Consider the following 25,311-nt stretch of genomic DNA (forward strand, 5'->3'; position numbering starts at 1 on the left):
AAAAAAAAAAAAAAAAAGACTATATATAAAGTCCTAAAAGTTCTGAAAGCATATTAATGAGAATTCTATAAATTCTGGAAACATGTATTGTGGTTGAAATTGAAATAACACATCAACTTTTATCTAAGTACACTTAACATTAGGCTAGATTTAGAAATCTTCTCCTATGTTTTGTCAATGTAGGTATAGACAGAATTTTTTTTTTTTTTTAAGATGGGGTTTCACCATGTTGGTCAGGCTGGTCTTGAACTCCCCACCTCAGATGATCTGCCCGCCTTGGCCTCCAAAGTGCTTAGATTACAGGCATGAGACACCACGCCCGGCCATAGGCAGAATTTTTAACGGTTATAATATCACAGAAGCATAGAATTGTAGAACTCACAGGTATATTGGAGAGGATCTGGCCAAAGCTCCTTGCTTGAGGCTCAGAGAAGATAAATAATCATTCAAGTTTATGGGATGACTTGGCTTTAAGGTTATGCCAGGTCTTAACTCTGGCCTAGTGTACTCTGCTCTGTACTATACCTCTTCTGATGCCCAAAAATGATTTTTTTTCTTATGGACATTTACAAGTTATCTTTTCTACTTTCAATTCTAAATAGATCATGAAAACTGCCTTTCTTAGAAGCATCAAATTACACAAAATTCCCCATATTGAGCAGAATTCTGATAGAAAACGTCATACTTACCTAGCCTTCCCAATTGCATGTGTTTATGAGAGTTATTAGCACGGTGCTGGGTTGCCTCGACGCAACATTCGGTGAAAGCTTTGACGCATCTTGGGCCTACGGTAATCCGTGCAGCTCGCTGCTCACAGGTTTCGTCATAGTTAGCACGGGCTCCATCGTAACAACATTTCTTCACTACTGAATTTTTGTATTTAGCAGCTGAAATGGTAATAATGCAAGTGCCATTGATCACGCAGAGTCATAACATCCCAGGCTTAGAAGGAATCTCAGGGGATATCTGGTTTCTATTGCTATATGATCCCCCTACCCACAATAGTCATGGCTAGATGACTGTTCAGACTTCCCTTGAAGCTATTCTAAGAATGGAGAGAATGTGACCTTACCAAATGGTCCATTCCAGCTCACACTAAATGGTTAAAGGGTTTCCTGCAACCAAGCTAAATACTAACTCTTTTTTTTTATTTTTTCAGATGGAGTCTTGCTGTTTCCCAGGCTGGAGTGCAGTGGCATGATCTCGACTCACTGCAACCTCCACCTCCCCGGTTCATGCAATTCTCTTGCCTCAGCCTCCCGTGTAGCTGGGATTACAGGCGCACGCCAACATGCCAGGCTAATTTTTGTATGTTTAGTGGAGATGGAGTTTCACCATATTGGCCAGGCTGATCTCAAACTCCTGACCTCGTAATCCACCCACTTCAGCCTCCCAAAGTGCTGGGATTACAGGCGTGAGCCACCACGCCCAGCAGATACTAACTCTTGAAACTGGCACTTTGGATTCTGCTGAAAATAAGCAGAAAAATATAGACAAAGAATATAAATATTTTTAATAAAATAAGTTAAATATCCAAGAAGCCTTCAAATATTTGAAGATGGCTACATCACTATACAGATATTTCCTTCTTCAAGATGAATATCTTATTTTTCAGCAACGTCTTACCTAACATGGTTTGTGGGCTTTACTAGCAGCATCATCCTTCATTGTAAGTGCTCAGGTTAGTCAGTGTCTCTCTTTACATATCATTAGATCTTAGAATAAAGGTTAGAATTAAAATAACTCATATACAAATGGAATAAATTATTATATTACTATAAACATGATATAGTTGAAGGCAATTTGCTGACTCCCAATTTGATATTCTTTCTACTGTAACATGGTCAATATCATAACCATTTAAATAATTATTTTAAAATAATTCCCACAAGATGTATTTTCAAAGAATAATGCTACTAACAGTTAAATGTATGAAATAGAACTAATGGACTTCTAGGTATGTCCCCAAAACTGTCAAATCATAGATTTTGTCAGAATAAAATGGAAGAATATTATTTTAATTGCTAGATTAAGTTTTTAGAGAGAAAATATTTATGACAAATAAAAGCTAATATTTTGGGTTTTAGAGCTAGAAGTAATGAAGGCCTATTTCCTTAGGTTAAGGCTATGGTAAATGAACTACTAGATTTTATTTGGATTACTCTTTCTGAGAGAGATGAGCTAGACCTCCATATATATCTTTCTTTTCATCCATTCTATTTCAATTAGGGGAATTTATATAACATTTAATTTTGTCCAGTTTTTGAATGATATGACCATAACCTTTTTTACAATCACATGAATCTAAGAGTACCTATTTCCTCTATCTTCTTTTGCAGCATCCTTCTTGGCCTGAGAATTTCTTTACAAGGTGCATCTGGTTTAAAAAGAGAGAGAGAAAGAGAAAGAAAGAAAAAGAATAAAAAGTAGTTAACATCTCAAAAAAAATTTCAGGAAACTAAGTATTTAAAACATTCATAAGTCATTAATTAACAAATACTGAGAGGCTGCTTTGGATTAGGAACTGTGCACCATACTTCTTAATATGACTTGTTTTATCTTAGTAGAGTTCATGATCTAGTGTCATATCATTTGACTTGTTTTATCTGAATTTGGTTTTGAATCCTGTAGTCTTTCTAGTCCACTGATTCCAGAGAAATACCTAAGCATTTAGAATGACTGATGCTTTTGCTGGGTATGCCATTTTTTATTATTTGCTCTTTGTGTTATAGTATTACAAATATAAGTATGAATATCATAGTATCAAACATAATTATGAGTAATTTTAAAACCATAGAAAGAAGATGATTAAGAAGTGGTTATTATCCTTAAAGAGTTCCCTATGCAGTAGGTGAGACAGGACTTATAACTACATGTAACAATGTGCAATGACACAGTGCTGTTCTATTACTTGTAAATAGATCTAGTCCCTGCAATAGACTCCCTATTAAAGGAGGAGGGAATGATAAATTCTAAGTTGGGAAGAGGTCTCATAGAGGGGATGATTCTTACATTTGCTTCTCCAAGCTAATGAAGGGGAAAGCAATCCAAATAAATAAAGGCCCAAAGGTGTAAAACAGCAACTCAAGAACTCTACTTGGTTCTGTAGAGCATAAACATAACATAAGGCACAGCAGGGTAAAAGCTAGCTGGAAAGAGCCAAGGAGAAGATCATGGAAGGCTTTGAATACTACACTAAAGAATTTGTACTTTATCTTGAAGGTCAGTGCAACACTTTATACAGGTGAGTTATGCAGTTTTGGCATTCTAAGATCAGAGTAGAGAATATTCTGAAATAGGGACAAAAATGAGATCTGGGAGGCAAATGATCAATGTGATTTTCAGTAATAAATGTGCTGAGCGTTATACCATTTTCTTGGGAGTCATCTGCATTTGCATTAGTGAGGAAGGTAAGTCCAGCTAGGCGGAACACGTCTGCATTGTTGAGGCCACCACCTGCCCCACAGCCCAGATCACTCTTCTCTAAATATTGAAATACCTGTCCAGAAAGGCAAAATGTTGAGCCTATTGAGATGTATACATCATTCCTCTAAAGAACTAAAAGGTACTAGTTGTTACATGGTTATCACAAACCAGTGAAATACACAGATGGTATTTTTTAAATGTTCAAAGACAAAATTTCTCAACTTTGTTTCTAAACTTGTCCTTTTGTATTTATAAATTCATACCTATACAAAATTAAATCAAGAACTAAGTCTTAGACAAATAGCTTAGAAACTGACCTACAGTGTTTTGTACATAGAATGAATGCTGCAATCAGTATAACATTCCAAATAAATAAATAATAGGTATGAATGCATGAAGGACTGGATTAACAATGAAATTAATTTTAAGTTGCTTAAAAAGCACAACTTTGTGCATTTTGGTAGGGAGGTCTCTAGGTTCTAAATGGGTGAGGACTTGTTTGGGTAGGCTTATTCGTTTTAATTTTGACGCCAAATGTTCTTTTCTCACCAAATATTTTTTAATTTTACAGTTTCTCAGTCCTTCCTTCTTTTCTTATTCAAAGAAATTCAAGCCTAGAAAATAATAGCTGAACGTAATTAAGATAAATGGTAACTTATGAGAATTGAATGATTTTGAAATTCTTCTGTGCCATGAATTTCAATGAGAGTTTAAAAAAAATCCAAATGTTACCTATCCAGTTCTTTTCGGTGCTGCTACTAGCTAGTATAACCACCATCACCACCCTACCTTAAACCTCCAAAGTATTCTGATAGTAATTTTTCCTCCATTGAATGTATTGATGCCATGATCATATATTCTTAAAGTGCTTACATTTACATTTGAAAAACAGGAGAGGATTGACCTGTGCTTTGGGAGCTAACATGAGGATGGCTTACCTTCCTAAAAGCAAGTACGATGAGTAGGTAATAGAAAAGCAGGCCTAGTCTTCCCTTAGTTCTTCCCCCATATCCTAGCCTGATTGCCACACTACATGCAGCACTGCAGTGAGACATGCATTACTTAACTCTTTCCAAGGGCTTTTTGGCTATTCTTTGGACTCCATACACAGCACGGTCCACTGCTGTTAATGCCACCCAGGAATCCATCCTAGTTTGCATATCAAGAGACACAGTTTGGCCTGGAGAATATGCATCTGAATCAGGAGACAGATGAACCTAAAAGTTCATTTGAAAAAAAAAAAAAAAGATTATTTGTATGAGACAAGACTTTTCAGAGGCAGCTAAGACTTTGGCAGCCTCCTTCACTGAAAAGAAAATTCATTTGTGGCTTATAATTTGTGGCTTACCTGGAGCTGGTTGCCACATTTTTCTTCAATATTTAACCAGACTGAGTCAGACACTAATTCTGCTGTCTGCTCTCCTGTGACGATGTAATAGACCAGGAGTCGGGATGAAGGAACCATGTTCTGTGTAACTGGAATGTTTATACTTTGATAAGATGCATCTGAAAATTTCTCCCTCGTGCCAAAGTATATGATTTTGCCCTTGGATAAAATCTAAAAAGAAACAGCAGCAGCAACAATAAGTAAAAAACAAACGAAAACAAAACCTGTGCTTTAGGATGGAGCCTAGAGCTGGAGCAGAAATTATGTTAAGGAAAAATAAAGTTAGGCCAGGCACAGTGGCTCACACCTGTAATCCTAGCACTTTGGGAGGCCAAGGTGGGCAGATCACTTGAGGCCAGGAGTTCAAAGCCAGCCTGGCCAACATAGCAAAACCCCATCTCTACTAAAAATACAAAAGTTAGCCAGGTGTGGTGGTGCACACCTGTAATCACAGCTACTTGGGAGGCTGAGGCTGGAGAATTGCTGAAGCCCAAGAGGTGGAGGTTGCAGTGAGTCAAGATCATGCCATTGCACATCATCCTGGGTAACAGAGCAAGACTCTGTCTCAGACAAACAAACAAAAACCAATTTTGGCTGGGTGCAGTGGCTTACGCCTATAATCCCAGCACTTTGGGAGGTCAAGGCGGGTGAATCACCTGAGGTCAGGAGTTTGAGGCCACCCTGGCCAACATGGTGAAACCCCATCTCTATTAAAAATACAAAAATTAACCTGGTGTGGTGGTGGGTGCCTGTACTCTCAGCTACTCTGGAGGCTGAGGCAGGATAATTACTTGAACCAGGGAGGTGGAGGTTGTAGTGAGACAAGATGGTGCCACTGCACTCCAGCCTGGATGATAGAGTGAGAATCCACTAAACAAAGGGACGGGAAGAAGGGAAGGGGAGGGAGGGGAGGGGGGAGGGGAGGCTTGATTGATCCACCTCTGTTTAATATAAATGATGCAATAGGGATGTTGCCGAATTATAGAATCGGAACAGGCAAGATAGGACTCAACTTTCGGGAGAGGACTTCACTTCTCCCTTTTTTGACAGTAAAATGCACTTACCTAAACTGGGTCTAGGCATGTATTTTTGGCCATGAAAGAGAGCAGAGGCAACATGATTTAATCAGGTTCTGTCTTGGAATAACCAGGCTCTCCTTGGTAAAAAGAGTTACTAGAACAGGAGTCAGAGTCCTCAGCTCAAATGAAAATCTTCCTCTTCCCAGCTAAGTGACCATCATAAGTCTTTTAACTTCTCTGTCTCTCAGTTTCCTCATCTGTGAAATGGTCATGAAAATCATGCCCTATTTCGAAGGTTTTTTGAGAAACTGATATTCAAGTTAGATGACGTTCTCAAAAGTGCTTTGTAAATACAAGTATAAAGAATCATTCTAATGCTTCTCTAGAGGTAAAGGAAAATGTTCCAGCTGGGGGAATAAGATGTAAATCCATCATTATGTACTTACCAAGTAATTATAGTGAGTTATTTTGTCAATATATGGGCTTTTGGGGGTAACAATAATATTCATATGTTCTCCCACTAGCAAAGCCTTATGGTTATCAGTCCAATCGATATAAAGGTAACTTTGGCTGAGAGATGAATATGCTACTGCTCGGTAACCTTCCCTGGCCTGATTTTCTTCTGGAAGATCTGGAGCATCAGTTTCGACCTGAAAAGGGAAATTTCAAAAAGACATGTGTACTGTGATGTAATGCTTTCTACAAAGCATACCTTTCAAATTATTTTCTTTGCTTTATAAATTTCTAAATTTCACAATACCAAATGCTAAAGGGGGAAAAAAAAAACCTTTATTACTCCAGTGTTTATACAGCTATGGTATCAAACAACTTTACAAAGACTACAGACAAGAATGACGGGATTATGGGCTATGGCAGAAAAGTCTGAAATGAAGAGAGAAAGATGCTCCAGGAGTAAATATTGATGGTCTTCCTGAAATGTCATGGTAAGCTGGGGACTTCTCTTCCCGTGGAATGATTACAGAGAGATGTCTAGGCATTTGGGAAATGGGGGTAGGAGAAGGGAAGTAGTAGAGAGGTAGCACTAACTCTTGAGGACTTGGGGACAGGAGCTGTGAATGAACATCTCAGAGACTATCTGGCCCAGTTTCATTGTGAAATAGAGGCACAGATGGGTGCTTATAAACATGAGGTGGAGAAGAAATGATATCATGGCAGCAATATCTGCCCTCAGACAGCAGAAGTGTTATTAGCTCATGCTCTGGAGTCAGATATACACTGGTTTGCATACCAGTACCACCGTTTATTAATTCTGGGTAAATTATTTAATCAAAAGAGAGGTTAGAAGCCTCTATTTCCTGAGCCACACAATAGCAAAGATAATATTATAACTCATCTTGCTAATTAAATAGTTTTTAATGTTTTCTTCATAAAGCTGTTAGCATGATGCCTAGCACTTACTAAGTGCTCAGTAGATGATAGTGAGTATATGCATGCTGCAGTCATTGGCCTGTGTTATTAACTTGCTTATAAGATTGGGAACTTGAATAATAATTGCTGAGAGAGAAGACTATTAAGTGAGCTCTAAAGTAGAATGGTTTCTGCAGTTAGAAAAAAGGGAGACTTCCATATTTTTTACCCTTTTGTGGCCCTTCAGGGGATTAAAAGTGAGGGGAAATAAGAGAATATTCCTAACACTCATATGCACTGCTATACCTATTCTGAAGCTTCTAGAGTCTAATATGGTCTTATTGGTGCAAGAGAAAATAATTAACTCCCAAATAAAAAAAAATTGATACATTTATCTTTCTCAAGCACCATTCAATGGATTAGCAGATTGTCTCTGGAACTCATTTGTCTTGGAAGCAAAATTATGAAACTGTTCACTGGACTCATGTACAAAATCTGCCGCATCTGTTCTGCACACTAGCCAAAACATAGTCTAGAGTACACATTGTCCTACAAAATACAACAGGAGAATTCAGCTCACATTAAACTCCAGCACCGTCACTCCAGATGGGAGATTAATCACAAACGAAGCTACTCCATCATCAACACGTGTTACACTTTTCTTTGGCTCCAAGTCAGATGGTTCTCCGTTTACATCGATTGTTTGTGCATTCAGTGTTACTGGGACCCCTCCTACCAACTGGTCAAGCGAATCCTTAACCTGCACCTGTTCGTCAAAACAGTCCAAATCTGTTTCAACAGCTCATTACTTCTTTCAAAGCACAACAATTCTGAAATAATTTTCCTTCCTCCCAGCCAAAGTATAAATTATTTATGCATTTTTTTCTTATTATTTTTTTTTCTGAGACAGAGACTTACTATATTGCCCAGGTTGGAGTACAGTGGCTATTCACAGGCACAAGCATAGCGCACTGCAACTTTGAACGATTGGCCTCAAACAATCCTCCCACCTCAGCCTCCCAAGTAGCTGGGACTATATAGGCATATACGACCACACCTGATTTACTTATGTTTAATTTAGTAAAGAGAAGTGTGTTCTCAGCTTATAGAAAGATTTAATTCTATTTTGTTAAATCATTCTTGAATGGATTCTCCCATAAATCAAGCAGACTAAAAACATAAATATCATTCTATTAAGTCAGTCAAGAAGTAGATGAGATAAGGTCTTCTGTTATCTAAATTCTGTATTTCTTTAATTAGGTTAGGACTGGATAAAGGAGAAAATGAGACAATCACTTCTGGGAATAAGTCCTTTGAATATGAGAAACAATAAATAGATACGCCTTTTTTCCTTTAACATCTACCTCTCACTGTTACATATATATATATATATGTATATATGTACAATTCCATACAGATATAGTTTATTTTATTTTTATATAAAATACATTTAATGTAAAATATTTAATGTAAAATATTTTATGTATTTTAAGCTTTGTTCTATATAATATTGTTATATGTATATATTTTGTTACATATTGTTATGCATTACTGTATATGCATTATATGATACTTTGTTATATATTATTTTATATATACAGTATATGTATATAAGAACCTATGAGCACGTCCAAACCTTGCTTTGGGCTTGGTAAATCCTTTTTTTTCCTTAAAAGCCCATGACCCACAGTAAATAATAAATAACACACTTTGATTGTACTTAAGTTGATCTTTAAAAGTAACACATTTTCAAAAAACAAAAAAATTTTTTTGCTCTAGCTTTCTAAATTAAGGGCAGGGAATAAAGATTTTCATTTAATAAACATAATGAGCCTGTAATCCCAGCTACTCAGGAGGCTGAGGCAGGAGAATTGCCTGAACCCAGGAGGCAGAGGTTGCGGTGAGCCGAGATCGCGCCATTGCACTCCAGCCTGGGTAACATGAGTGAAACTCCGTCTCAAAAAAAAAATAAATAAATAAACATAATGAAATACATTATTTATAATAAAGTATATAATACAATAATAGATAAAAACCACATGAACGTTTCAATTCTATACTATTAGCATTTAGAAGGCGAAAAGAAGATGAAGGAGAGAAAAATGAAAGCAGAAGGAGTAAACATAAAAAGAAAAAAGATTCAGGGGCAGACAGAAGCAAAAACGAAAAGAACAGAGAGCAATACAGAGACAAGAGATTGAACAGAGTTATGCATAAAGACAACACAGAGACAGAGGGAAACAAATGAGACACACTGGAGGTAAAAAAAAAAAAAAAAAGCAGTGAGAGAAAGGAGTCTATTTTCAAGGAATGATCTCTCCATCTTAAGGCTTTTTAAGAAATTGCCACCAAATAATTTCAAATGTTGTATTTTTTGAACTAGAGACTTAGGGGATTTTATTTACATATAATTTAATGCAATGCTTACTTAGGGTTGCCTAATACAAGCCTATCTTGCCCTAACTTTTGAAGTCACTGCCAAGGCTGCAGCTGACCTGCAATTTCCTGTCCCTGTCTGTGTCTGCCAGGAGAGGCAGGTTTCACAGAATAAGCTCCTTCTGTGACTTCCCATGCAACATTCTTACCTTGTTTGCCACCCACATGTTTTCCATGAACAGAACAAGATGATCATATGTATCAAGATCTACCCCCTCACCCCATCTACCTTGATGGAATATGGAATCCCAGGTTTCAGGAAAAGAGGAGTAGCTACCAAATTCAGTTTGTAGGGAGAGAGGACATATTTGATGCCAGGTATTTCTGCCTCTTCAGAAAATCCACCTAAGGAAATGACAAGCATCATGTTGACAGTTTTTAGGAGTATCATGATCTGTATTGATATCCATTTTTTCTCTATATGTCTCCACAGAGTCATTCACTCACTCACTCCCTTCTTGCATTCATTAATTTGCCAGTAGTAAGTGGGACACAGGTCTTGCTTCAGAGGGGCACTGCAGAGAAGAGTTTAGATATCAGGAGTTTCCAAGGTCTTAAGCACAAGCTCGTATGTAGAGAAGCCCTTGGAGAAATAGAGCTATAGGACTGGACTGAGCAAGGATGCTAGGAAGGGACATCACTTTTCATCAGTGGCCCTAGTTTCAGTTGACTATATTCAAGGGATTGAGGAGAGAGGGAAGGGTCAGGCCACCGACTGAGCCTACAGAGGTGGGGTGGAGTGAGGTGGAGGAGGTGGTGTTCACAGAGCATAAATATATGAAGAGAAATCAGAAAAAGGGAGCTTGATGTAGAAAGAACCCTGAAGGGGAGTTTGAGATGAGCCGGGCCAACATGGTGAAACCCTGTCCCTACTAAAACTATGGAAAAAAAAATAGCCAGGTGTGGTGGTGCATGCCTGTAATCTCAGCTACTTGGTAGGCTGAAGCAGGAGAATCGCTTCAACTCAGGAAGCGGAGGTTGCACTGAGCCAAGATTCTGCCACTGCACTCCAACCTGGGTGACAGAGCAAGACTCCATCTCAAAAAAAAAAAAAAAAAAAAAAAGAAAGAAAGAAAGGAAAGAATAAAAATGAAAGAACCCTTGAAGGTCTACTGGCAAGAGCCCAATAATGTTACCCTCTAGCTAAAGATTAAGTGAAACTATTAAGAATAACATTTGAAGCTTTAATATCCCCAAACTCCTTTCCAATATTACATCTCTAATACTCTCTATACATATCCTATGTTTCAGTCAAACTGGATGATCTGCTGTCCTCAAAAATTAAGCTTCACCATCTACCCTTTTGCATCTGCCCTCTCTATGGAGAGTTTCTGTTTCACCCTGTCTGCCAGCTCTGCCTCAAAAGCCTACTTATTTTCTTAAGACTGATCATCTTCACAACACTGTTCTTGGTTGCTCAACCATCATCTAGAAGCTTGCCTTCCTCTGAATGCTAGTGCATTAATATTTTGCTTAGAGCTTATATGGAATTCTTTCTTTCAACAGCTCTTTCTTTACCTGTCTTATACCTGATGCTGATTTGTAAGCCACTTTAGTGGTGGGATCATACATCATTCATGTTTGTAAGCCTGGGTGTTTGGCAACACTTTAAATATCTCATAGATACTGCTTAAACTGAACTTATTTGAAATACATTGAGGAAAAAATAAAAAGAAGAAACATTAAAATAATGTTGAAAACATTAGGCTTTAGGAAACATTCAGTTTTACTCCATCGTTGTGTAGACTATAATAATGATAATAGTAATACCTTTTATTTGTATAGTACTTTATCAATTAGTTTTACATACATAATCTTACTTTGGTTTTGACTTTCACCAGGTGAGAACATGGGGGTGCCAAATGGTCAAGGCAGAGAGCGTGCAGAACTACTTAAGATCTAAATTGAGTACTGTTTTTCCATTTTTGCAGAAGTGAAGGTAATAGGGACACAATGGCTGGCCCAATGACTACAAAGAAGCAGAGCTCTACAGCCTTTTTATAACTATATGAAAATCTACTTCTTATATTTAACTATGAAAGAAAATACAATGTGAAATAATATAGAAATTTAGAAATTATTAATAAATTTAATATTCTGTCTAAATATTTTTCAAAAGAAAGTGTACACACACACACACACACACACACTCTTACCTGTAGACTCTATGACTGTTACAGCAATATAAAGGTACTTGTCCTTTAAATCCTCTAGGCTGTAGTATGACAGTTCTTTGACTGCCGTTTCAGAATTAAATGTGACTTGAGCAATTCCATTTATCAACTTTTTAAAAGAAGAAAACGAAAGATTTATTTCAGAGAAGAAATTGTAAGGAAAAATTTTAAAAATCTGCTTTTCCTAGCCTCTAAATTGAAGGCAAATGTCAGAAGAATGGTTTAATGCCATAAGTAGAAAACCGAGTCCACAATTAAGCCCAGGATGTTATTTTCTAATTATTTGAATAGAATTATAGAAGTGGAAGACTCTTGAACATCACATGGTCCAACAGGTCTTTTTGGTACTAGCTGACAAACATGCCTTCTTCCAATCCTGAGTCATCATTCATCTTTCTAGGCCTCTCAGCGTACTTCTGCACTTAACTGAGAGTTTGTTGGTTTTTATAAGATTTAATTTGTACTTCATGGCTTACAAATTTAAATACTAATTTAAAAACACATGACCAGGCACTGTGGCTCATGCCTGTAATCCCAGCACTTTGGGAGGCTGAGGTGGGCAGATCACCCAAGGTCAGGAGTTTGAGACCAGCCTGGCCAACATGGTGAAAACCCGTCTCAACTAAAAATAAAAAATTAGCTAGGTATGGTGGCATGCGCCTGTAGTCCACGTTACTCGGGAGACTGAGGCAGAAGCATTGCTTGAACTTGGGAGGCAGAGGTTGCAGTGAGCTGAGATCGTGCCACTGCACTCCAGCCTGGGCGACAGACTGAGACTCCATCTCAAAAACAAAAACAAACAAAAACAAAAAAACATACAATGAACAAGGGAATATGGGGTTAAGTCATATTATGTTATTTAATTATTAACCTAACAGTAAATTTTGCCTTATTTTTTCTTATAAAATTGAGTGAGTTGAGGGAAGGCATTTTTGTCTTATTTAACTTTAAATCCCAGTGTCTAGCACAGAATTTTGCATTTTAAAAATGCATTTAATTTATGTCTTGAATTAATAAGACTGTAGAGGATAAATGATTGATGATGCAAACCATATGAATATGCAAAAGTGAGCAAAAATGACATGAACTCCTATCATCTGTGGTATAATGTAAAGCATGCTGAATAAGGGAAAGGGAACCAGCGCTCTAATCTCTGTTCCAGCAGTCACTAGCCCTAAACTATGGACAAATAACTTCATGAATATTTCCTTGCAAGAAACTATGCTGTCTCCGGGCATATAAGGGAAATGATCCAAACTCACAAGTAGTTTAATATTGAAAATGATAGAAAAGTAAATAAAGGATTCCAATAAAGAAGGATCTCTCAATCTCAGCATTATTGACATTTTGAACAGGATAATTCTTTGTTGTAGGGGCCTAATCTGCACATGCTAGGAATTTAGCAGCATCCCTGGCCTATCCCTACTAAATGCCAATAGCAACCAGAAATGTCTCTGGACATTGCCAAATATCCCCTGTGGGATAAAAAATCATCCCTGGTTGAGAACCACTGCAATGAAGTGTGAAGAATGTGTTAAGAAAAGAGGCCATACAGCAGGGGCAGCTAACCTAGTTTAGAAGAGTCAGGGGAGGCTGCCCAGAGAAAGACTGTCAATGTTGAAATGAGAAGGAATTAGCAAGGCAAAGAAGGGGCAGAAAGGGACAATGGGAAAGAGCATTCCCAAGCAGAAGAAATAATATTGTAAAGACCTGGAGGCAAGAGAGACTTGGGTCAGTTAGAGAAATTGGAGTGATTAACACAAAAGGGAGGGAGAGAGAGAGAGGAAAGGGCATGAGATCAGACGGCAAGGGAGGCTGATGCCAGGGAGAATCAACTTTACCTTAAATGCAATGGGAAGCCAATGGTGGATTTTAAGTTTCAACCTATCTAAACTGGGGTATTGGACTAGATGGTTTTGAAGTAGCTTCCCATCTCTCACTTCTGAATGCATCTGTAGGTGTGAGTGTCTTAACATCTTACCACTGCGGTTTGCATTGCTGTTTGCATCATTTCTTTTTGATCATCTTTTAAGTCGTCTCTTATTCCAAATGTGATATAGACATCAGCCTCAGTGACTACTTTATTATAAAAATATCTGTCAGACAATAACATAAAACTCTTTTACTAACATGGTTACAATAACAGGATTCAGAGAAAATGTAACAATTTGAAATTACATAAAGCACTTGATGCACTTTAAAGCGTCTTTCATCCACTATTACATTTCATCCTCATAAAGCCACACAAATAAAGTTATGTGCTAGATGGAAAGAATTGATCTTGGGAAGATCACAAGACTTAGATCCAGGGCCCTTTCCTATAGGCCAAATTATTTCCTTGATGATTTTAATATCACTGGGGAACTACTCTCTATTTTCTTTTATGTCTTTAAAAGGTACATGTCCAATCTCACTGTTATATGAGATATACTCTTCATAAAAAATTCAAACTGCATGTTTTCCTTTTAAGTTTAGAATTAAAGTAAGAATAAAGTAAACTTTCTACCCAGCAAATAATACTATAGCAAGAGCTAACTTTCCTTATTTATGGTTTGAATAAATAGTCCCCATTATAGGAAGTCAGCTTCTATAATTTTCTCTCAACTGAGCCTTTTATTCTTGTTTAGACCAAGTAATAAACATTCTATTTTCCAAATAAATGCAAATAAGAAAGTCAGCATAGGGTGATGTTTGAGGCATGGACTCTGGAACCAGACAGGCTGCGCAAATTACTAGCTGTGTGATTTTGAGCGGATTATTGAACATTTATGTACTTCAGGTTTTTTTCACTTGTAACATGGGGATAGTAACAATATTAATGCATAGAGTTGTTATAAAGATTAAATGTGCTGATTATGCTGAGTGCTTAGAAGAGCGCCCCACACATATTTATATAAATTGGTGTAACTAGATTATATTGTCATTTTTAAATGACAAGCTTTTGTGATAGGCTGCTTGAAAAACTAACCTCAAATTCTTTACTTCTCCATGTATCCACAACCTTTGTACAGTTCCTTCTGTCCACAAAGTGTGGGGGGAGTCTATTGCCTCTGGGCTGACCTTGTAATTTGCTTTGGATGAAAGAATGCATGGAAGTGATGGTGTGCCAGCACCAACCTAGGCTTAGGAGAACTTTTATGCTTCCATTCCCTTTCTTTGAGCACTGCTGCTGCTACAGGCTAGCCTGCTGGATGATGAGAGGCACACACATTTTTAGCCCCATCCAACTACCAGACATATGGACAGGACCTTCCTATACCAGCCAGCCCCCAGCTGACCTACCAAATGGCTGCAAGTACATGGGCAAGCCCAGCTGACACCAGCCTGGCCCAGATCAGCAGAACTTCTCAGCTGACTCATAAATGGTGGTAGTTTTAAGGCACTGGGTTTTGAAGTAGTTATGCAGCATTAGCTGGCTGATTAAGTCATTCAAAATCACAGGAAGTGAAGGCTTCATATCTCAGTCCCAATTTCCTAAGTCATCCTAGTTTCTAAACACACACACACACACACACACACACACACACACACACACCCCAAGCCTAGATCTTTGGCACTTTTCTTTTCTTTGTTTTTGCTAGTGAGTAGCCAACAAAGCTAAAATCAGAATCAGCTAAAATCAGAATAAGCAAATCAATTATCAGCATGATGTCTCCTTTATCAATTAGTCCCCAAATCATAGCAGACTTTGCTAATAAATCACAGATCTCACTTCGGGCACCTATCATCAACCAGAGTTGAGTTAATTTGAAAAACAACAACAACAACAACAAAAAACCCAAATGTTCTTACCTGGCTTTTATAGTAATTTCAAAATTCTTAAAGTTCTTATAACCAATGAAATTACTTTCTGGTTCTATTGAGACAGAAAAATGTGGCAAGACTGAAAATAAAAACAAAGAGGCAATATTACCATTTTTATTAAAGGAGACTTTAAAGCCTAGCAAACAGCTAGACTTTCTGGTATATTTGGACAAGCTGCAACATCAATACAACATCCACCTTATCATCATCATCATCATCATCATCGTCATCATCAATATCTCTGCAGAGCCTTTTTATTCCACCAATCAGAGGTCAATCTAGAAGCATTTTGCCTATATTTTGATTACAGCATTTACTATAGGCAATAGATTATTTCTTCCATTAGAGTATAGTCTCCTTGAAAACAAAAAGCTTTTCAATAGTGACATAACATGATGAGATCTGCATTTCAAGATTATTTTGGCTAATATCAAGCAAGATAGCTTGGAAGCAGAGACATCAGTTACAAGGCCTTTGCAGCAGTCCATTAGGGAGACTACTGATAAATCAATGAGAGTGGCTGCAGATAGTAAGAGGTGAGTGGATTCTAGATATACAGAGAAAATAGCAAAGACACTTAGAAGAAGGGAGATGGGTTAGGATTATATGTTTCAGAGAGCCTGTAATATTTAAGGTTGAGTTTCATCATAACGAATTTGTTTGGTCACTGTTTCCCTTGTTAATTGTTAAAATTTGTCAGTATTTATTCTTCTCCATGTCATTATGAATCTCTTGAGGGAATAAAAAATGGCTTCAAGCAGAAGAAAGTTAACTTTGGTAGCAGAGCACACAGAAACGCTAGTAAACTACTATAAGAAAAGAAAAATTAAACTATTTATATTACTTGTTAGTCTATTAATATAATTTATTTCAAAATAAGAATATTTTACATATTCAAATTAATATACTGGGAATTTAGGAGCCAGAAAATAGTGTTGGACTAGGGGTAAGGAAGCCTAATTGTTGTTTTTGTTTTGTCACTAATTGGTTTTAAGACTCAAGTAAATCATTTATTGGTCTTACTGGGTTCCACTCACCTATTTAAGTTTCTGCTAATATAATCCCAATTCTAGAAAGGATCTTTACTAGTCAAGCTTTTCAGGGGACTAGATCTCTTCTAGCTCTCTGATGGGGAACACAAGTCCACAGAGGTTGGTCTGCTTGCTCAAGGCTAAAGGCATGCCGGAACTAGAACCCAGGCATTCAACTACCACTCCACCCTCCAACCTCTAGTCAGTACTTCTAGCCATACCAGCGAGCTGCCTCATCTTCATCTAGGAATAATTTTGCATTAACTACATTATTAAAAAGAATTATTGGAAACACTAACTTTTTATAAGAAAACTTTTAATTGTCAGAAATTACCATATTCTTTAACTCCAAAATAGGCGGTTCCAGTTGTTGAAAAGTCCTCTTTATATTTAGCCTGGATCGTCCACACACCATATCTGTGGAAGCAAAATATTTTAAATTACAGATGTCATCAAATGTTTTTAATTCACTCAGAGGAGATCTAATAAATTTCTGTTTTAAAGAGGGAAGAATACACAAAAATATATAAAACCTAAGTAATATATTTTATTTGTGACTGATTTTTAAACAATAAGTAATTGAGCATTTTTAGGATAATAGGTAACAAATTGTTTAGTAACTAGTTTTTCATATATTGTATAATTTTTCCTGGTATTTTATCTTAATGAAGTCATTAGTTTTGATTTGAAGAGCTTATGATTTCTGAGAATTTATTTAATCTTGGAGCCTAATTATGCTAACATAATACTAAAATCCAAAATATAGTACAAAATCCATAATAATGTCTCGAGAAACATATAATACAAGTTTATCCAGATGATAAAATTTATACCTCACAAAAATGAAATTATGGTTGGAAGCAAAGCATGGTTTTTTAAAGACAAAAATGATCTGGCTTTAATTAACAACCTTTATTAAAATATATATACTAGGCCAAGCACAGTGGCTCATGCCTGTAATCCCAGCACTTTGGAAGCCAAGGAGGGAGGATCGCTTGAGCCCAAGAGTTCGAGACCAGCTGGGGCAACATGGTGAACCCCTCCTCTACAAAAAAATATAAAAAGCAGGCTGGTGTGGTGGTGTGTGCTTGTAGCACCAGCTACTTGGGAGGCTGAGGTGGGAGAATTGCTTGAGCCCAGGAGGTCAAGGCTGTGGTGAGCCAAGATGGTGCCGCTGCACTCCAGCCTGGGTGACAGAGTGAGACTCTGTTTAAAAAAAAAAAGTGTGTGCGTGTGTGTGTGTGTGTGTGTGTGTGTGTGTATGTATGTTTATATATATATATATATATATATATATATAAACATACATACACATATTGAGGCTACCTTTCAGATTGGCTATGCAGTCTACAAATTTTAATAGTATTATAATAATAATTATTACCATCATCATCAATTCAATGAATATTTATCAAGGGCCTATTATGTTGAACTGCTGGTGTGCAATACAGACAAGGCCTGCCTTAAGGAGTTTATAAGCTAGTGGGGAATAAAAAAGCCAGCAACCAAGTAAAGAAATAACTATGACATTGAGATAAGTGTCATGAAGAAAATAAACAAGATGCTGAGATAGGGAGTAAAACAAAGCAAGAGATTACATTAGATCGTGCATCCAGAAATAGCCTTTTTGTAAAGGCAGCATCCACTCTGGGTCATAACAATGAAAAGAAGCCAGGCTTATGAAGAGCCAGGTGAAGCCCATTCTAAGTAGAGGGGAAGACATGTGCAAAGGTACAGAGGTAGGAAAGCACTGGACATGCCAGACCTTCATGGCTGGCACATAATCTGCCATTGGGCAAGTGGCACAAGATGAAGTTGGAGAAATGATAACAGTAATAAAATAATAGGTCCAATTCTGCACTATGGACCATGTAGCATTTTTAAGAATGTACAGAATTTTAAAAACATCCAAGTTACTTAAATCCCCTAAATTCAATTCAAAGTTTTAGAAAAATTTTAGTACAATGAATTAACTGTGAACTCCTCTTTAAAGGGCAGAGGAAAATGACCATAAAAAGATGTTGCTCTAAAATTATAGTGCAGTCATGTATAGGTACACTTGTCTTATTCATTCTGCTCTGTTATATATATTTTTTCTTTTTTTCTTTTTCTTTTCTTTTTCTTTTTTTTTTGAGATGGAGTTTTGCTCTTGTTGCTAAGGATGGAGTGCAGTGGTGCGATCTTGGCTCACTGTAACCTCTGCTTCCCAGGTCCCAGGTGCAAGCGATTCTTTTGCCTCAGCCTCCCTGGTAGCTGGGATTACAGGCGCCCGCCACCACACCTGGCTGATTTTTTGTATTTTGGGTAGAGTCAGGGTTTCACCATGTTGACCAGCTGATCTCAACCTCCTGATCTTAGGTGATCCACCCACATTGGCCTCCCAAAGTGCTGGGATTACAGGCGTGAGCCACCGCACCTGGCCTATGATAAGTTTCTTGAAAGCAAGGACTGTGGATTCTTTATTTTGTATTTCTCCCTCCTATTGTGATTTGCACATACCAAGAATTTGTTCACTGAATATTTATTACACTGAATCCTCTTAAACTTTTTCTTAAATCCTTTCGTGTGAGGCCAAATAATAGATATACCTCTGAGAACTCCTTCCCTCTTGGACTTTGCCTGCTGGTAGTTTATCCAGGCAAAAACTACAGACGACCATATTTTATAGTAACCAAAGCAAGGAACAAGACCACACCAGTCTTTTCAGCTGACAATCTATTAGATACTTTGAGGGGCAGAAGTTTATGATTTTGATGAGAAAAAAACCCTGGGTACTATTTTTTTCCTCTTCCAAATTTTTATTTCTATATGTAAAAAGAATGGGTGAGAAGTATTGGAATTTTTTTGCCAGGAACAGAGCTTAAGTTCTCGCTAGACTTCAAAAGAGTTTGCATATCCACATATGTGACACCCTTAATTAACACTAGGTGGCTCCCTTTAACTGGCTATCTGCTTCTCCACCAAAAGTTCCATATGTGCTTTTAGAGAAAATTTTATTGACAATTATTTTAACATACTTAGGATTAGATGGAATTTTGAAGTCAGGAAAAGAGATAATTCCAGTGTAATCAATTTCTTCCACCATGTCAACTTCTGATCCTTCAGGGTCCTGTGAATGAAACAAACACCCTCAAAAATATTTTTAGATTAAATATTTGAAGGCAAATACCCATGTCTTCAAATTAAATATGAAGGATAAAGACCAATTAAATATTATAGAAGGGAAATATGGTTAATTTCAGCTATTTCCCTTGTTCTTTTTCCAGTATTCCCCATCTCTCCTCATTACCTTGAAGAGACTCAACTCTGTTGTACATCTAAAAGATGAAGTGTAACATGTGAAAACAACAAAAAATTTGCAGGGCTGAAAAAAATAAAGAACAACAAACAAACAAAAACTGAGGTTTTTGATAAACTAAATGTGAATTTGGCAGGCTTTATAAATACCAGAATCTAATTTTTATATATGTTCATTTGAAGCTTTCAAAAGCAAATATTCTATAAACTATATTTTTTATCCAGATGTTTTATAAGTGTACAGTATGGGCATTTTCAGCTTGGTAAAACCCTCAAATGGTTAAACAAACTTGATAGTTCTCATAAAGCTTCCCCATAAACTTTATCTTGTGTTTCGGTGAGCAAATTATTGAAATGAGGTTTTGACTTTCTTTGGACTACACAGAGAGGTCCAATTCAGCTTTAACTCAACATATAAACATAGACAACATAAGTGAGACCCCTATCCTGTATAAAAAAAACTTTTTTGAGACAGGGGCTTTGCTCTGTCACCCAACTTAGAGTGCAGTGGTATGATCATAGCTCATTGCAGCTTTGAACTCACAGGCTCAAGCAATTCTCCCACCTCACCCTCCCAAGTAGCTGGAACCACAGACATATGGCACCATGCCCAAATTTTTTTAATTATTATTTTTTATTTTTAGTAAAGATGAGGTCTTACTATGTTGCCTAGGCTGGTCTCAATCTCCTGAGCTCAAGCAATCCTCCCATTTTAGCCTCTCAAAGTGCTGGGATTATAGGCATGAGTCACTGTGACCAGCCTACAAAAATTGTTTAAATAGTTAGTAGGGTATGGTGATGGGTGCCTGTAGACCTAGCTACTCAGGAAGCTGAGGTGGGAGCATGGCTTGAGCCCAGGAGTCTGAGGCTACAGTGAGCTATGATCACACAACTATACTCCAGCCTTGATGACAGGGCAAGGCCCTTTCTCAAAAACAAAACAAAACAAAAACCTGAACACAAAAACTTAGCACTATTTAACATGACTGAAATTCACAGTTGGATTTAAGAGATACTTTTTTTTCTTAATTAATTGTAAAACTTACAGAAGCCTATTTTGGACAAGAATTACACTTGTAGCTGATTATTTTTATGGCTATTCTTCATCCCACTATCCATTGTGCACAATTCTTCCAAGGTCATCTTTCTCAGGTACTATTTTCGGGATACTTCCTCTATAGTAACTCCTACAGGTCTGGGATCAGTTTCCTCAATCCTTTCTTCTGGGAGCAGCTCTTACAAGTGATGACTGGCATTCATTTTTCTCCACATTATGCCAGGATTCTGCATCACTCAAGTTCAACTATGAAGACACTGGATCAAGAGTATATGTCTACACCCCTAGCATTCTCTGATAGAAACAGGGCATTTGAGCTGACATTGCTCTCCTTAGTTCTCTTTCAGATACTCTATCGGTCAATCAGTTTATTTACTAGCTTTATTTTCTTTCATTTCTTCTTGCCCCATAGCTTAACTGACTCTGTTTCTTACACAGGAAAGTCTTCACTATTTTTAAATAATTTATGTCAACTCCTTTCATTGACACCTAACCCAGGGTTCACTTTATCTACTGCATTCCAGAGAAGGATTTTTATATCCCCCACTCTCACATCTCATTGGTCTTCCCTCTGAGCTCATGGTATTTGTCCTATTGAATAATTTATTTATTTGGTTTATATTTTAGTATGGTTTTGTTCGCTAGTACCTATTCTTTTGCACATGCATTCTGATAAGATTTTTTTTTGTTTTTTGTTGTTGTTGTTTTGCTTTTTTTGAGTAGCAGAAAAAGTGCTGCCGCCTATATTGAAGGACCATTAGAAAACCTACTGTTAATAACTGAGCAGTTATAACTAGTTGTATTATTTTATTTCCTTACAAAAATGTTTGAGATGTGTGACACAAATTGGATGAGATGGTGGGAGTTCAATGCACATCATCTGTTATATATGTCATGTCTGATAAATGGTGAATAACTGCTGATCTTTAACTCATGGTTTAGCAAGATTTTTTATGTGTTAGTATATTAGTTATTAAACTCTAAGTTTCTTAAGAGTAAGTGTCATGAAATATAATTCTTTATTTTAAATTGTACAAGTCAAAAATCTTGTACATAATAGATACATCATAGATATATCCATTTTGTATATCTTATAGTTAAATGGATATTCAATCAATTCTTAGTGATTGGTGGATTTCTTTAAAAAGGAAATCACCAAGGTTGTATTTTAATGGTTTAGCTCAAAATTCTTCAAGTTGTTGAAATTTAATTTTTATCGGCCTTTCACATACATATATTACAGAGGTATAGATCTATGATACTATATTCATTGCAGATGTTCAATAACCATTTATGGAACACTGACTGATTCAGTGTAGTGTGAGAACAGGGTTATAAAATGATATTCTTGTCCTGAAAAAATGAATTAAAGTATTATTTAAAGAAATGAAATACTTACTATGAAAGTTAAGACAGTTTCTCTTTTGGCTGGCTTCAAGTCATCATTCAATGAATAAACTCTAACCTTTACTGTAAGAATAATTGATATCATCAAAAACTGGTAAACACAAGGATATTTTGATTTTTTAAAACATCCATCCTTAAAAGAAATGAATCTTCCTTTTAAAAACTCAATATACAAAAGTCCATGTTTGAAAGAAAGAAAAATTAGTTTGCAGACATATACATTACTAAAGATTCTTTTATTTAAGAGAATCCTCTGGGATTCATTTAAAGAACTATTTCTCTTAGAGGATTTAAAGTACAGTTCACTTTATTAAAATGCATTTACCTACAATGTTTTGAGAACACATCCACAGTATGAAATTAATTACATCTGTAATTAGGCCATTATTTATAAAAAATTTCATAGTAGCAAAACAGTGACGTCCACCATATGATTATAGGGGAACATAATACAGTGTCCATAATAGAATTGAAGATTTTAATGGCAAATTGGGAGTTTAATTCAGACATACACTCTTTCCCTTATGAAAACCAACAAGGCTCCAAGTTAGCTCTTACTACAAAAGGCAGCTTTGAATTGTACAGTTTTGTTATATTTATTGAGCCAGATCCTACAATTGTTCTCTCATTGTTAAAAGAGTAATGGCAGGGGCTCAATAATTGTAAGTTCTTTTCCATTTCTTTCTGTCAGTTAATAGACCCCTACTTTTTAAACAAAAGCATCTGTTTCACTTTTAACTCACAGCTGTTTGAGACACAGAGATCTAATTCCTTCCACTGACATTCTGTAATTTCTCTAGGGTATTGCTAATGCTCAAGCCATTTCATGGCCAAAACTTCACCCAGAAAATAAAATAGAACTGGCACCATAAACCCAGTATCTTTTAAAAGATCAGGATTATGCAAAGTTCTATATAAGAAGCCACATTAACACTGGTTTTACTAAGTTCACAAGATAAAAACAATGTGCTCAGTAAATGCCCCACTCTCTGCTCTCTCCTTCCACTCACACCTGTCTCCCACCACAAATCCTATCTCCTGCTTTTTGGACACACCCAGTTCAGGCCTGAGTATCACTGGGAAGCTGCCCAAGGCAGCATGTCACAAAAGTTAAGAGCACAGGCCCTGGAATTAAAAACTTTGGTTTCACTCCTGCCTCTGCCACTTTCTAGTATGACCCTGAGTGGGATACTTAATCCCTCTAAACTTTAGTTAACATCTTGTAAAATAGGAATACTGGTGTCTGCTCATAGTGTCCTTGTGAGAATTAAAGAACACAAAGCTTTTGCATAGCCTGACACATGCTAAGTAATCAATACATGCTTATTATTTTATTTTATTATTATTTCTATGACTACTATTTGGCTAGTTTTTAACCCAGTTTGTGTTTAGGTTAGAAAATTAATCTTGTCTTCACAGTGATGGTACAGTGGAGGCAAGATCTATACAATTTTTTGTATGAAAGATATGGCTTATTAGCAGAGCGCACTGGCTCATGCCTATAATCCCAGCACTTTGAGAGGCTGAGGCAGCTGGGTCACTTGAGGTCAGGACTTGAAGACCAGCCTGGCCAACATGGTGAAACCCTGTCTCTACTAAAAATACAAAATTAGCTGGGCGTGGTGGCAGACGCCTATAATCCCAGTTACTTAGGAGGCTGAGGGTAGAGAATCACTTGAACCTGGGAGGCAGAGATTGTAATGAGCCAAGATTGCGCCACTGCCCTCTAGCCTGGGCGACAGAGTGAGACACCATCTCAAAAAATAAATAAAATAAAATAAAAAAATAAAAGATATGGCTTATTAATTTTTTTAAAAAAAGTTTGAATGCTTTCTAATGTGCCAGGCATTATGCTAGGTACTGGGACACAGTAGTGAAAGAAATCAGACATGGATATCTTTTAATGGAGTGGAGGAGAGAAGCAAATGCAATTATATGTAAAATTTCAGGGTGTAAAGTGCCACAAAGGATATTTGCCTGGCCTTATGAGCATGCAGAAGAGAGAGATTTGAAGAGATCAGGGAAAGCTGCCTTTAGAAGGGTCTGTGATGACATATGAGGGTGAAATAGAAGTTAACAAGGCAAAGGAGGGGCAAGAATGCACCGTGCAGAGGCAATGGCATGTTACACAGGCCTTAATGTGAATGGGGAAACGGTGTAAGAAACCATCTGAAAGGAGGTCAGTTTGGCTTGCATCTGTAAAGGCTGGGACCATAGGAAGCGACAAAGCTGGAGAAGAAGGCAGGACACAGGCATTATGAAATTGAAGGATTTTGGCCAATATTCTAAAGTCCTTTATCCAGTAAAGACTTGAAGATTTAAGCCTTTATCCTAAAGACGCTTACACTAAAAATCCCTGAAGAACCTTCAGATTAAGTGTGTTGATCAGGACATTACAGCTATAAATAACAAGACCACTAAAAAATACTTTTAAGTAATTCTTTTTCTTTTGTGCAAATATGGCTTTGTGCTATTCCATAGACAATAATGAAAAACACTTTCTTAGTGCTTACTGTGTGCTTGGCACTATCTTAAGTGGTTTACACATATGAATTCAGTTAATTCTCACAACTCTGTGAGGTAAGTTGTATTATTGTCTCCATTTTACAGGTGAGGAAAGTGGGGGTCTGAAAGGCTGAGTAATTCACTCAAGGTCATGTAGCTCACAGCAGCTCAAGCTGGGATTTGAACCCAGGCAATCTGACTCCAGAGTCTGCTTTTAACCATACTTCACTACCTCTCAGATATGGGTCAATATTTATAGGAAATGTCTCTTATTTTCCTCTAGGATTAGAACGGATATGGATATTAAATCTTTGTTTGTTTGTTTGTTTGTTTTTGTTTTTTGAGACAGTCTCACTCTGTTGCCCAGGCTAGAGTACAGTGGCACGATCTCACTGAACTT

At 36.9% G+C, this 25,311-nt stretch overlaps 1 protein-coding gene across 1 annotated transcript in view; it reads right to left on the bottom strand.

The window, feature by feature from the left end:
* Window positions 1-25,311, bottom strand: part of C5 (complement C5) — a 102,210-nt gene that overhangs the window by 67,302 nt on the left and 9,597 nt on the right. Inside the window, exons 4-17 of the mRNA XM_017503310.2 lie at window positions 22,399-22,469; window positions 19,663-19,754; window positions 16,980-17,062; window positions 15,603-15,693; window positions 13,792-13,906; window positions 11,793-11,919; window positions 9,866-9,981; window positions 7,781-7,966; window positions 6,279-6,482; window positions 4,775-4,984; window positions 4,494-4,643; window positions 3,370-3,499; window positions 2,315-2,377; window positions 690-887 (exon numbers count right to left, since the gene is read on the bottom strand). Coding sequence (XP_017358799.1) covers window positions 690-887; window positions 2,315-2,377; window positions 3,370-3,499; window positions 4,494-4,643; window positions 4,775-4,984; window positions 6,279-6,482; window positions 7,781-7,966; window positions 9,866-9,981; window positions 11,793-11,919; window positions 13,792-13,906; window positions 15,603-15,693; window positions 16,980-17,062; window positions 19,663-19,754; window positions 22,399-22,469 — 1,836 coding nt within the window. The remainder of the gene's footprint in view (window positions 1-689; window positions 888-2,314; window positions 2,378-3,369; window positions 3,500-4,493; window positions 4,644-4,774; window positions 4,985-6,278; window positions 6,483-7,780; window positions 7,967-9,865; window positions 9,982-11,792; window positions 11,920-13,791; window positions 13,907-15,602; window positions 15,694-16,979; window positions 17,063-19,662; window positions 19,755-22,398; window positions 22,470-25,311) is intronic.

This window comes from Cebus imitator, unplaced genomic scaffold, assembly GCF_001604975.1.
Source record: "Cebus imitator isolate Cc_AM_T3 unplaced genomic scaffold, Cebus_imitator-1.0 Scaffold309, whole genome shotgun sequence".
Classification (NCBI taxonomy): domain Eukaryota; kingdom Metazoa; phylum Chordata; class Mammalia; order Primates; family Cebidae; genus Cebus; species Cebus imitator.